Source organism: Battus philenor, unplaced genomic scaffold (genome assembly GCF_028537555.1).
Source record: "Battus philenor isolate CCGP_79_NKW_IND1 unplaced genomic scaffold, ilBatPhil1.0.hap1 SCAF_9, whole genome shotgun sequence".
NCBI lineage: Eukaryota > Metazoa > Arthropoda > Insecta > Lepidoptera > Papilionidae > Battus > Battus philenor.
The window spans coordinates 1,003,222-1,017,790 of NW_027181759.1; the positions used below are offsets into that span (position 1 = coordinate 1,003,222).

Sequence of the window (14,569 nt, forward strand, 5' to 3'; positions counted from 1 at the left end):
CTAACAATGCGAATTACACAATTACCACCGCTAAATCACTCTACACGTGTTTCACCCCTCCACGGGGCATCTTCAGGAGTTATGTTACACCGATTAGTGCCAAACACAGAGTGTCTCATTCTGTATTTGGTACACATTTATATCGGTCCTTTTCTTGCTTACAATACTTTTCTTCAATTTTAAAATTTCTTTACATAAGTGGATTTTTGAATCGTCTAATATTCTAACTTTATATGTCGTAAGCTACCACCGGTTCGGAAAGCTGATCTACTGAGAATAGTCGACTAGACACACCACGATTCATCTTTTAAAAAAATTAATAATGCTTGATGTATACATTATAATATGAACCATGTAAATGAGTCAACATATAAAGTTCCACATATTTCGATAAAATTAACACTTAAATGCTACAATAAGATTTATTTAATAATATACTTTTAATTTTAGATGCGAAACTAAGAAACGGTAGGTCTAAGATATGCATTGGATTTTATTTTACATACACTGATATACCTAAGATTGATTTTTTAACTTCGTCAAGCTGAAGTTAATATAGCGTTTACTTATATTTTTCATGTGTCTGCAACTAATTTTTATGTAAATTTTTAAATTTTGATTTTTGAACAATGTGTTATTAAATATAAATATAGAAGCAACAGTCAGAATACTTAAAACGGTTTCTTAATGAAATTTGATTTTAAATCCTGATAAATTAAATTTTTAAAGATTTTAAAAGAATGAGGTTTGATAGTAAAAAAAAAATCGGCCAGATATGTAATAAGGTCACACATATATATGTCGATTTTTTAATCAAAATTTCAATCACATTTAATCAAAACGACGGATCTATTCAAATAGTTACGTCACGTACTCGTATTTATTTTAAAGCTGCAATCGATTCGACGGGGTGTGTATTATTATTCTTTTAATTAAGGATATATCTCAAAACGATATACGATGACGTTCATTTATTTATTTTTTCTTTTAATTATGGAGATAGGACAGACAATACATAGAGGTTACAATTGTAAAAAGCAACAATTATGAATGAATGGATAAATATATATATTACTAGTTGTCATATTACACTATCTTTTATTAAAAATTGAATTAGGACAAAATAAAACGTTGAAGAACAAACAAATAGGTACTATACGGAAGAATACAAAATAATAAAGGTAAAATTTATTAATTAAATATTGGAGCTTTTAACAGAACTCTTATTGATCGTCGATTATTATTCTTTTAATCAGTTTTATTTTTGACTCTACTCTGCTTCGCAAGTTGTTACAGTTGTTGAGAAGAAGCAGAAAAAAAATCCACCAAAATTCTATTCTTTTCTTAGGTTTTCGGTCATGTCAAGTATGTTTTGACTTCTTGTACGTTTGCTGTTAAAAAAGAAGTCGTGGCCATGATATAAATATGCCTAAAAACAATTTTTTTGTTAGGTTCTATTTAGTAAATGTAATACGTAAAGTCGATTATGAAATAAAAATGTCAAGTTATAAACATCACGACATAGTTCAACAAGTTGCACAAACATGTATTGCGCATAATTTTATTTAGATTTATAATTATAATAGTTTATTTATATAACAACGGAAAGATTGCATCCTTTTTAACCTGACACGTTGTTGTTAATGAATAAGACACTGTTTCCGCTACGATACGCTAAGCGGTTCGACCTTCAGGCTTCGACGGTATCACTTCGTCCATTCGTGATCTCCTCACATTTTATTGCTGCATACTTTTATAACCATATACAACCTTGTAACCACAATGTATCCTTAGCTCGGTACGATTTCGAAAGTAGGTTGGGTAAAAAAATAAGTGAGGACACCATCGCTTCATTAATAGAGAAACTAGTATTCCTTGATTATTGCAAAAAATATAGCAAAACATGTAATAAATGTAAACACAAAATACAGGTTGTAGCTAAAAACAATTAGAAATAATTATAAAGTAAGTAAAATAAAAGCTATGTAATCTGTGATAAAATGTAAAATAACCAAATTATAAAATGTAAAAAAGACAAGATAAAGTAAAAATAATATGATGACCAAAAGCTGCGATAGTAAGGAACAAGGCGAAGGAAGTGAGGCGATGAATGAACGGTAGAAAGTAAGTAGAAGAAAGATAGGTCATGTGAAGTATGACAGAAGAGTATGGAAATAAAAAAGAAAAGAAAGTGAATCATTTAAAGATAAAAACGTCCCTGTCCCATAAATAAGATAGGGGAACAAAATGCCCCCAATAGCGAGTGAAAAAAATGCATCATTAGCAAATTTAAAAAAATATTTCAAAGCCTTACATCAATTCAAAGGATTTTAAACCTACATGTCCCGTCAGACTGTGTAATATATTTCCAGTATCCATGCCTTGCAATGAATGCCTATCTTCTGATATGAAGGTGATGATTTCAGTGTGATCACTTTATAAAGAGTGATTACAGGTAAACCTAGTGAACTTTTGTCAGTGTGATCGTGGTCAAGACCCTGTTGTTTCTTTACCCCCACTGGTCTCGCTATGCGTCGCCATGTAATTCTGTGTTTGGCGGAGTAAGAGCATCTATTAACTGACTTATTTGTGACAGTTTTGACAATATCTGTCCGTCTTCTCGGAGAGTGTCGACAAAACGTTCCATTGAGTCATTAAGGGTGATATATCTAATTAAAATGACCTATACATACCCTTTAAAGCTTATACACTTATAACCAATCATTCTGTATATAGTTTAGTGGTATTTAATTCAACATGAAACGTATATTTCTTAATAACTATATTTATCGTCGTTATTTTAGTTATGGGACGTCAAGTGTTGGACATATTTCCTCTCCATGTATTTCCAAACGTATTTATTGGATGCGACCTAATTCTTGTCGTATTTCAATGACTATAATAAAGTCATATGTCTAGTTTATTATGAATATCGTCAATTTATATTTGTTCTATTTCTTTCGTATATTTATTTCCTCTCATTTGACTTGCTTTATTTATGGTACGTTAAAATGCAGATATAAATTTTTGTCATTTTTTAAATATATTACTCTTTCTCTTTTCTTTCCTTACAAATTCTATCTCTCTTTTTCTCAAATTCTTCACCAAATCATTCGTTCTTCACGTTCTCATCTTCTTTTACACGCCACTTTTTTTTTTTTCGTCTCCATACCTAACTACATTGCTTCATATTTCGCAGCATATATTTATTTGTTTTATTTATTTACTATTTTATTTCTTTATTTATTCACGGAAAATAAAACTCACTCTTTTTCTTCATCTATTAGTTGTAGCACATTATGAAGGCCACCAATACTCGTGTAATGTTAAAATTTTCAAGGTAACAAGAGATACAAAAGATGCGTACAAATCATTTAAAACACATGTACGTTTCTAATTACCAAACGTACGTATGAATGTGATAATTTCGGTGTAGTTATTGTTATGGAAATTATATTCATTTAAAATATAATTTGGACTTACCGTGAAATCTTTTTACTTCGTTGCTAAGTAATGGTTGATTTTAACTACATAATACTTGAAGATAGTACAATGACTTCCTAGTGTTCAGTTTACACGTATTAAAATATCCAGAAATGTGTTTTAAACACATTGAATATGTATTTAAAACTCAATTTTAAGTGATGTGTAATTAATGCGAATAAAACTATTTCTTATCTGTGTTAATTCAAAATTCATTAAAAAGTAATAGACGATATATAAATTTAACACCCAATTAATGTATATAGTAATTGTATATTAAGAAAAGCATTATATTAAAAAAAAATCGAATTTCGAATTACTGCATATAAAACATTTTTTACTATCTGTTCCTGCAGTATGTTACTAGTAAAAGTTATATGCCAGGCGTATCAGAAAAGAAAAAAAAAATGATGTAATATATTTCAGAGTGATCTCTTGGTACAGATTGATTGTAAATTTAATGTTTTTCTAAAAATATTTTTATATATTTATACCTTTAAAACTTTTACAACTATAACCAACCAACATATATATAAAAGATGATAAAAAAAGGTTTTTTTTTTTGTTTTGTTAAAATTATGATTTTTTAATAATGTAATAATTTAGAATTTTTATAGTGGTTAAAACCAAAAAATGTGGAAATTTTATTAGACATTATACTCGTAGAGTTAACAGGCACAGTCTGGCACAAAGGATTATAAATATATCGAAACACAAACAAAACATAATATAGTTATAATAAAATTAAACAATTCTTACATCTTTTAGGAGACTATCTCTTGGAGTTAAAAGTAAAACTCGAGTGTAGAGAACACCCCGTATTTCAATTTATGAAAACCTGTTTTTATACCAAAACCTTAAAACTACGTTAACGAATCTATTTATATATATACAACCAATCTCGCATGTCGTTTGTATGAGAGCGACGGAAGATGTGTGCGACAGAGAAAGGTATAAAATCGACTTAAAAAAGTTTGTTTCCTGTCGAGGGTTCTTTTTGAAGCCCGGCATCGCAAAGGCATCGTGGGCCAGTGCCATCGATGCCAGCTCTATGGGCAATGCGCTTACAACTGTTTTTCACGCCCCAGGTCTTTATAGTGCCTTGGGGATCACGGTACAGCCGACTGCTCCCGTCCCTCGGTTACGGAGACACCGCCTTCGTGCATGCTCTGTAAGAGCGAAGACCATCCCACCAATTATAACGGTTGCCTTAAGGCGCCCAAAAGGCTTCGTACAGGCCGCCCATGTTCCACTCGTACCCTCAAGAACGCTAGCATGATATCTTTCGCTCCCGAGTTGAAAATTTAAAGCCAGCATCGAAACCTTTCCCCCCTCTTCTATCTCCGGATAGATCAGCCTCTATCCGTAAGACAAATCTGTCAATCATACCTCTATACCTTCGGAGGTTTCGTCTCACAAATTCACGTCTCCGGCGGCGTCTGTGTTCGCCTAGCCCGCGTTCAAGTAAGGGTGGTCAGATTCGGCCCGTGTCGCTTCCGACCGCCGAGTAGTCCTCGCTTCGTACAACTTACACTACACTGCAGTTACAACACTATACACCAACACGAGTGTAGTTCCTCTTCATATAAACATAACTGTTGTAACTGGGATATGATTTACCAGACTAAAGTTTTTAGCTGAAAAACCTTTGTCTCCGTGCATAATATCATTCACACCGCCTAGCTTGTAGTGTAGTAATCTATACAGCTAGTTGTTGTGGCTACAATCTTATATTATTCTTCTCTTTATATAGAGTCCAGAAGACCGGCCAGAGGGAAAAGAGAATGAGGAACGTAAAGGCAACGTAACGTATGGCATCGACGACACTCCGCCATGGTACCTCTGTATCTTCATGGCTCTACAGGTAATAATACATTTTAAAATCTCATAATGTTATACAAATCATAGAATTAAAAGTAAGAAAAGGACAAATATTTAGCCACTTCCGTACATGCGGTGGTAGTCGCGCAACGGAATGCAACGCCCGTCAGCCCGCTGATAAATGCGTATGCGGCAAACAATGCGAATCACATAACCGCCACCACCAAATTACTCAACACGTGTTTCACCCCTCCACGGGGCATCTTTAGGAGTTATGTTACACCGATTAGTGCCAAACACAGAGTCTCATAGAATTAAAAGTGTTAAAAGGTTATGGTTATCTAATTACTATTGTGGGATTGTTCCTAGAGCCGGTATGACGTATTTGCAGTCATGTTTAACTTAGTGTAGACTTTATTTTAAATAATGCATTGTGGATTTTTTCCTAGGGCCGCTAGGTCTTGAAGACAAAGACAACACGAAGTCCAAAGTAGACGTGTATATATTGGTCAAGCTTAGCTCATTTAGGCAATAAAAACCATCAGCCAATCACAGGGCGAGAAGGATTGTAGAGAGGCGTGGGATTCCCCTATTCCATGCGTCTCTGACAATAAAGTAATGCTTCTACAGTATTAAGAAAAATATACAATCATTATCATCATTTCAGCTGTAGGACGAAAGGCACCCACTACCTATTTCGAATAGGACAGGTAGGAATCTGCCTGCATGCAGCGGACTGTCCTCCTTGTATCTGTAATGTACAATGAGTTATATATAACTTTTAAAGCCTGCAATCTTAAGCGACCTTTGATGGATACTTCTGTGAAATAGGTGACGGTAGACTAAGAATAAAGATTCTAGATTAGATAGATGAAACAGAAACATACCTTCCATATGAACAGAAGACGTTGGAACAGCGACAGTAAGTGATCGAATAAGGAGAGGAGAGGATTGTAAAAGGCAAAAAGAAAGGTCTATACAGTGTGATTGTAAATAGGGAAGCTTTTAAAGTGATCACTGAAATAAATCACATTAATTTTGTTTTCCCATTGAAATGTGGATAGGCCAGTATATTCTTGCAGTACAAAGTATACTAGTATACAGTTAATATATACTACATATATTATCATTACGATATTTATTACACCTGAAACAATAGAGATCTAAATAGGGTATAACATATAATAATTGACAGTAAATAAGCTATGCATTTACCCCTTTAAGGCTCTTACATCTATTTTTACTCATCCTGTGTAAAGTTTTTATAATGCTCTATTTCATTTGCAGCATTACCTTACTATGATTGGTGCTATTGTCGCCATACCGTTCATTCTCTGTCCCGCGCTCTGCATGCAAGAAACCGATCCGGACCGATCCAACATAATATCCACCATGATCTTCGTCACCGGTGAGTTACAGAACCTTTCTTTTTAAGTTTTTAACGGTTGACGCGTCTATTATTCTGTCTGTAAGAGGCGACTAAAATGTCGTCGTGCTCACGGGTGTCGGGTTCGCGGATGTTGAGTGTGAAGCCCTTATTGTCCACTCAATGTAAACCCAAAGCAAGGCAGGAAAGCGAAGTGGTCTCGTGTTACAGCAGCACAGCGAGAATGCTGGGGAGGTCCAACTCCTTCCCGGGATATACCTTGGTAAAGAACGGAAGGGTATCTGTGAGCTCAGCAAGAGATACGACGGTCCTTTTGAAGGTACGGATGACGACCAATGAAGGTTTTAGTGGGTAGGAATCTCACATTACCTTGTCCTTCCCAACGGCAGGATACCTTGTGTTTATCTAGAAGATTTAAGCATATATATATTATATATATATATATATAAATTATGGGTTGACGACATATACTTTTAAAAATATTCTAAAATAGACACTCTAAGAGAAAATTTAAAAATAAAAAAATTGTCAAGACGTATTTATAAGTGTTGGGATATGAATCCAGGACTTTTAGGATGCGAGGCACGCACTCAACTCAATTATACGTAAATTTTATGATTATTTAGAATACTTAATTACTGTGCATAGCCAATGTACAGGGCGATTGGAATATATATAGCTCATTTGTTGTCAATTAATGTACACCAAAAATCAAGTGTTTTAGAAGTAATATATAACGTAACGATAATATAGTAAAAAAAGGTTTTATATTTCAGATTACTACATATTAAAATTACTTTTTGTTTACTACAGACTTTCGAAAGCCAGGAGTTATTGGCTTATCACATTACAATAGACAAATAAGTTAATGTAACATATTTCTAAGTGATCACCCCATAGATATTTTTAAGGAGGCTTAGTAGTAGGCTTTTAGGGCTGAAACGACGACGACAAGTATTGTTGGTCTATTATCATTTCAAAAACCTTCATGTTATAATAGAATTTTTAACAACCTTCTGTTTTAATAACTTCTTAGATTTATTACGAGATAATTATAGTGAGACATGTATATAAAAAAATAAATGAACATAGTTCGTAACATGTCAATACAGACATTTTAAAATAGGTCTGCGCTTTTGAGTCGAAGCTATTCGAGTGTTCAGCGAGTAGATGAAACGGGCCGGGTCTCTTGTATCCGCGGGGCAGTGCTTTGATGTCAAAAGACCGTGAAATTGTTGGATTGAGCGACTTGAAATGTTCTAAAGCAGGTTTTTTTATGTTAAACTTTATACAGTATGATCGGTTATGGATGTAAAAGTTGTAAGTGGCTCAACGTATATATCATTTGTCATCAAAAATCTCTACAAATTTTACACCTATTTCAAATCAGCCTGTGTAAAGTGATCACTCTGATATATATATACGGCGGAATTGACGGCGGACTGACGGAACGCAGGTCCTGATATTCCCCCATATCTTACTGCATACTGCATACCTAAGGCGCGGTATAGCAGTTTTGGTGGCAACAGTCGAGTTCATGTAACGGCAAGCGTGGCGTATGACTCACAAGGCTCTCAATCTATTTAGTTATTCATTCGTTTACAAACTTTATATATCCTTTTAATATATATATGGCTTTGTCGAAAATTACAGCCACGATCGATAAACATGTTGGATGTTTCATCGAAAATTCGGATAAGAAAATAGAAGATTTTAATCATTTGTATTTTATAAACGATTGGATGTATTAAAAAAACGATAAACAAAAGATATTTGGAGGTGCTGGGATTTGAACCCAGGACTTTCAGCATGCGAAGCAGACACTCTACCACTGAGTTACACCCCCTGTGTAGGATATATTGAATTTAATATTGAATATAAAATTATTAATAGGTTTATTATACTATAAAAGTAAAACAGTACAAAATTTACATCTAGCGTGGTTGTTATTGGAAAAAACTTGTTTCGTTAAATTCAAACCAAATGAAAATTAAAATGAAACCAAAATATTTTGATCATAGGTCCTGCTTATTCTTCTTCTATCCAGATAGAAGCCCATTCCAAAGCATAGGCCTCCACTAAATATCGCCACTATAACCAGTCTTTTGCTGCCCACTTCCAGCGACTTCCGACCTTGACTGCATTGATAGTCCACCTTGCGGGCAAAGTGCCCACGCCGCATCTACGGGCTCTTGTTCGCCAGTCGAGAACGCACGCAGCAGAGGTGCAATTCTAATCATATTAAACGGTGATAAATACATTTTTCTTCAATGAACCTTTATAAATTAAAAAACTTCGGACAGGGCACAATATGTAAGGACAGATAGTAAACAATAATTAATTTTAATATATAAAAAAGAAATCATGTAAGTGCATTTATCAGCGGGCTGGCGGGCGGTGCACTTTATTGCACGACTACTGCTGCATGGCGGAAGTAGCTATATATTGGTCTATTTCTTACACATAAATATAGCCTTTCAATATGGCTTTGTGGACAGTTATTTACGTGATCGAATAGAAATGTTGACCATAAAAAGGATTCACCGTAAACTGATCGTAAGAGATATTGCTTTTAACGATTTGTATTTTTAAAAAACAGTACTCAAAAATCATGTGGAGGTGCTGGGATTTGAACCCAGGACTTTCAGCATGCGAAGCAGACACTCTACCACTGAGTTACACCCCCTGTATTTTTATTTACAGAGAAAAGTGAACCCACGTGGTTTGTCACATGAACTTTAGTAAAAATAAGGCCTAGATTAGGCGTCCTTCTTGTAATCCCACAAAACTAAGTAATGTAAATGCTAATACAACATTGACCTTTCAAAAATAAAGTAACACATTTTTAACGAGTTTAATTTTTTTTTGTAATCATGTTAATTGATCATTTCGTAATGACTTATGAATCTGTGACAGTCGTTTTCAGTAGACTTTATATGAAGGCATAAAGTCACTCGGAGAGCAATGGAGAGGGCTACGTTCAGAGAAGCTTGTTCTCTCTCTTCTTTTCAACCAATGGACGTTCACTGCAAGACATAGGCATACCACAAACATCGCCACCATGACCGATCTTGCGCTTCCTGCATCTAGCGACTTACCTCGAATTTGACTATGAAGTCGGTCCATCAAGTGAGGGGCCTGTCTGGCTCATGGGCTCCAGCGACCATCGGTTGCAAGAGCGATATGCTCAGCCTTCTACAACTTCAGATGAGCGATTGTTATTTAACATTAACTTAGCTGAATGTAACTTATGATCAAAATAACCGACGTAGTTAGAAGAATTACTTATCTCAAGTAGTAGTGGGCGGCGTATATCTCTCGTGCAACCGAATGCCATCGGGGCTGACGCAAAGTGGAATTGCTCTCTATTATGCAGACCGACGACTTAGTTAAGGTCACGGGAAGCTGCTGATTGTTGTGTGAAGCCTAATCTAATATGATGATGATATCGATGAAGCACTTTCTCAATCATCACATACATAGTTTTGTTTATTGTTTGCTAAGTGACTTTAATAAGGTTTACCAACCTTTCACTGTTTACAATACCGTTCGATTTTATTTGAACACGTAGTAAATTATCAACTGCAAAGTTCAACCAGTTCATCCAGCGAGCGTGTCCGAACGTGCGTCCACCGGCTTTCGAATCTATGCCAACTACATATTGGTTTACTGCAGGGGTTCCCAACCTGTGGGTGCACATGAAAATATTGAGAAATTATAATTTTTTTAATGTTATTGATAAGTGTAAAGCTTTTAAGAGGGTAAAGCTTTAACAATTATTTCCAATTATTCTTTATAAGGTAATCACTCTGAAATTTATAACAATTTTTTCTATTCACCAATAATTTGTGTCAATAGAAAGTCTATAAGAACAGAGAAAACACACGCGTTTACTTAGTATTATAGTATACTAAGAATATATATATATATAGATATAAATATACGTATATATCTAACCTTTGACAAAACTTTATTATATTTATATTTACCTATTATACTTTAAAAGTAGACCTATACTTACATGTTTCCACCCTGATAACTCTATGGTCATACTGGTAGAAGTTCATAAATGAAAACTTTTATTCAGGGGTACAGAAAAGAAAATTCAGTTTATAGGTCGGGATATAAATCGGGATAATCGGGATATAATCTTATATTATTCACACTTTGTGCATTAATTATATAGGATTGCCACTGCTCACAAACAAGTTTCCATGTGGGCAGCAACGTTCTTTGCGCACTGCGATCTTCAACCCGTCTGCCTACAGTAGCGCTTATGGTTCATCCCCATATAGATATCTTTGGGGGACCTTGGAGGTGTTTGTGGGCTGAAACGATGACGAAATAAGAAAAAAGGTTGAGAATCACTGGTTTACAGGATTGAATAGTATTTTCACTTCATCTGCACGTAACGGGATTACCACGCACAAACAATACGTGTCATCTGCATCATTTCCGAACTCTATTGATTTTAATCAGGATGCACAAGTGGAGGTGGATGTATCAATGAATACCTTATTATAGAGTTAAGGATATTTATGGTCACTTTCGACTGGTTTCATGAGAAGGCTCAAGGTCATCTAGAGAACAATGATAAGGGCTATGTTCGGAGATCCGCTGCGAGAACCAATCAGAAATGAAAAGATCCGCAAAAGAACCAAGAAGTGGGCGGGGCACACCGGATATACAAAAGATGGCCGTTAGGGCCGAAGGTTCTCGGGTGGTGATTCCGTGCCGGTAGACGAGGCGTAGATATGTCTCCCAATAGGTAGACTGACGACATAGTCAAGTTAGAAGTCTCTGGATGCGAGCAGCGCAGGCGATCTTTGAGGAAAACCTATGCCCAGCAGTGGGCGTCCATCGTCTAAAAATAAGAGGAAGAAGAAGCCTTTTCCTTCCATATAAGGTCCACCGTAAACGACCATCACAGATCCATAAGTCACTATGAACTCTGACTCTGTGTTTGTGTTTGGCACTAATCGGTGTAACATAACTCCTGAAGATGCCCCGTGGAGGGGTGAAACACGTGTTGAGTAATTTGGCGGTAATGTGGCGGTTGTGTGATTCGCATTGTTTGCCGCATACGCATTTATCAGCGGGTTAGCGGGCGGTGCATATGTTGCACGACTACCACTGTGGAAGTGGCTAAATATTAGTCCTTTTCTTACTCACTATGAACTGTTCAACGTATGTGATAACAAAAAAAACTAAAATGCTTAAAATACGTGGAAACTTTTTTTTGAAGGTCACTGTTGTCATACTGGCTTTTACATTACCTGGCCTTGTAAGGTTAGAACCTGGACACTTAGTTTAGGCCTTTTCTTTACAAAAGTTTGAGTAGCAAAGCAAGAGGGTTCACTATTCTCTGCGGATAATAGCACAGGGGGTGTAACTCAGTGGTAGAGTGTCTGCTTCGCATGCTGAAAGTCCTGGGTTCAAATCCCAGCACCTCCACATGACGTCTTTTTTTACATATTTAAATTAATTATTGTATACTATTTGTCCGTGTGAATCGTGTACTTTGAATAGATAAAAAATATGTTTATCATATTTCAGAGTTTAAGTGGATTGTGTCAGAATAAATGCATTTAAAAAACTTTTAAGTTAAACGGTTTTTGATACCCATATTGTGATGGTTGCGGAAAAATATGTTCCTAATCCGCCATATTGAAACGGCGTCCATATTGAATTTTAAATTTTGACATATTCATCGTGTTTTACTAGTGTAGTCCTTTCATTTGATACCCATATTGAGGAGGTTAAGGAAAAATACGTAATCCGCCATTTTGTATCGGCGGCCATCTTATATTTATAATGTTATTGATTTTATTATATTGTATTGTCATCTAAATTAAATGTGTGTACCAAATTTCAGATCCATCTGACAACGGGAAAGTGCTTAAATTTCAATTTCTAATTTTGACCCAAATAAATTCCGTACGGGTCGAACTAAATAAAACCGTTTAAAAACGGACAGTATTCCGCCGTCTTGTTCTCTTTAAAGTCGATTTTGCCTGTATTAATGACTATTGGTATGTCTGAGTCAGATTTTCAAGCGATTTTTCCGAGAAAGTAGATCCGTTGCAAAATCCTCTGTCTCTTATTCATATTCAGTTTACGTAATTGTAAGTCATTTGCGCTGTGCATAAAACGAGTAATAGTTTTCACATGCACCATATTTGAAATACCTAGATACATTTGCAATTTGCAGTCTAGAGCTTCCATATCTCTGTACTTATTGAAATATGGAGATCATCGGGTAATGTTTATAACTCCGGTTAAAGCTCAAAAGATTTCTAAATTTCTAGTTGCAAAATGGTAAAAGATAAAAAGGTATGGAGGTGCTGGGATTTGAACCCAGGACTTTCAGCATGCGAAGCAGACACTCTACCACTGAGTTACACCCCCTGTGATCAAGTTACTATAAAATTTATATTACATTTATTGTATCGAACCTACCAACAACTTTCACTTATGCTTGCCGTATTAAATCAAGTTTCGAAACAAGTTTATAAACCATACAGTAATAAATATCATTATTTCATTCCTAATACGTCCATAGTAGAATATACGCTTCTCTCCTAGATTTATAACAGGACCGGAAGTGACCAGCATTCAGCATGTTTCAACGAACTTAACAAAGTTGTCTAACCATAGCGTGGACGTATTACGTTGTGCTTACCGAATTGTTGCCTCCATTCTAGAACCTTAAATCTCCAAAGGACAAAGTTGTCCAAACCATAGCGTGGGCCGTTTTACGCAGTGTTTACCGATTTCTTGCCTCCATTATAGAACCTTAAATCTCCAAAGGCCATATGTACTGCCAGCTATGTGGCCTGCCCACTTCAACTAGCAAATTACCTGAGCCATGTCGGGGACTTCCTTTCGTCTACCAATTTCCTCATTACTGATTCGGTAAAGTAGGTAATTCACACAATTATTGTTTTAATTAACCAAGTATAACTTCGTATATTGTATATTATTACATATATTTACCATTGTGCTGTATTTGTTAAAGTTTTACTAGTTGAAATAAAATGTTGAATAGCGAAATCTCTTGTGGGAACCTTTAATTGTTTTTTTAAATGGCCCCCGTTATTGGGGGTCTTTCATTCTTCCCTATTTCGTTTAGGGAAAGAAAACTTACAATTCTTAATTAATTACTTTAAGTTCTTCTTTTTATTTCTTTACTCCACTTTCAGTCTTCACATGATGTTACATAGTCATCAATTTTTATTATCCTCCTTTACATCACCTTTTCCTTCACCTCACTTCTTAAATATCACCGGTATCGGGTTTCTACCTTTTTATTTTTTTCTATTACTATTTATTTAGTGTTTAAGCTGTTTTTACTGATTAAATGCGTGGGCCCCAATATTGAACAAACGTTGGATTACACTCTCCCATCTCATACATGCAGTTCTTATATCAGAACTTGTTTGAACAATTGCCTGCCTTATTTAAACAATTGCCTGCAAACGTTAAAATTCGCGGCTATTACGGAGTCTTCAGAAACCAATTCACTGTATTTATAATAGATTTTTAATTTAAAATTAAATACATGAGGTTTGGGAGCACAGTGGTGGCAATGTGACTTGCTATCGTAAATACGTCGGTTTAAATCTCAGGATACAATCTTATATAATTCATACTCTGTGTATTAATTGTGTAAGATTGCTATTGCTCAAACAAGTTTGTAGAGGATGGGCAGAAGCGTCCTCTGCGTACCATAATACCACACTGCGATCGCCAACCTGCCTGTTAAGCACGGCGATTATGGTATATCTCTCCATAGTTATCTTTGGAAGAGGCCTATGTCTTGTAGTGCACACAGCCTTCAACCTTCTATCTTCTTTCAATCTTCTTCAGAAGATTGTG

The 14,569-nt window shown here is 35.3% G+C and overlaps 1 protein-coding gene and 4 non-coding genes across 5 annotated transcripts in view; 2 read left to right on the forward strand and 3 right to left on the reverse strand.

Moving 5' to 3' along the window:
* LOC137932253 (solute carrier family 23 member 2) overlaps positions 1 to 14,569 on the forward strand; it is a 56,505-nt gene that overhangs the window by 11,659 nt on the left and 30,277 nt on the right. The window contains exons 3-4 of the mRNA XM_068775857.1: positions 5,237 to 5,347; positions 6,592 to 6,712. Coding sequence (XP_068631958.1) covers positions 5,237 to 5,347; positions 6,592 to 6,712 — 232 coding nt within the window. The remainder of the gene's footprint in view (positions 1 to 5,236; positions 5,348 to 6,591; positions 6,713 to 14,569) is intronic.
* TRNAA-CGC (transfer RNA alanine (anticodon CGC)) lies at positions 8,466 to 8,537 on the reverse strand. Its single transcript has one exon. It is a non-coding gene; the product is annotated as a tRNA-Ala (tRNA).
* Positions 9,306 to 9,377, reverse strand: TRNAA-CGC (transfer RNA alanine (anticodon CGC)). Its single transcript has one exon. It is a non-coding gene; the product is annotated as a tRNA-Ala (tRNA).
* Positions 12,074 to 12,145, forward strand: TRNAA-CGC (transfer RNA alanine (anticodon CGC)). Its single transcript has one exon. It is a non-coding gene; the product is annotated as a tRNA-Ala (tRNA).
* On the reverse strand, positions 13,028 to 13,099 carry TRNAA-CGC (transfer RNA alanine (anticodon CGC)). Its single transcript has one exon. It is a non-coding gene; the product is annotated as a tRNA-Ala (tRNA).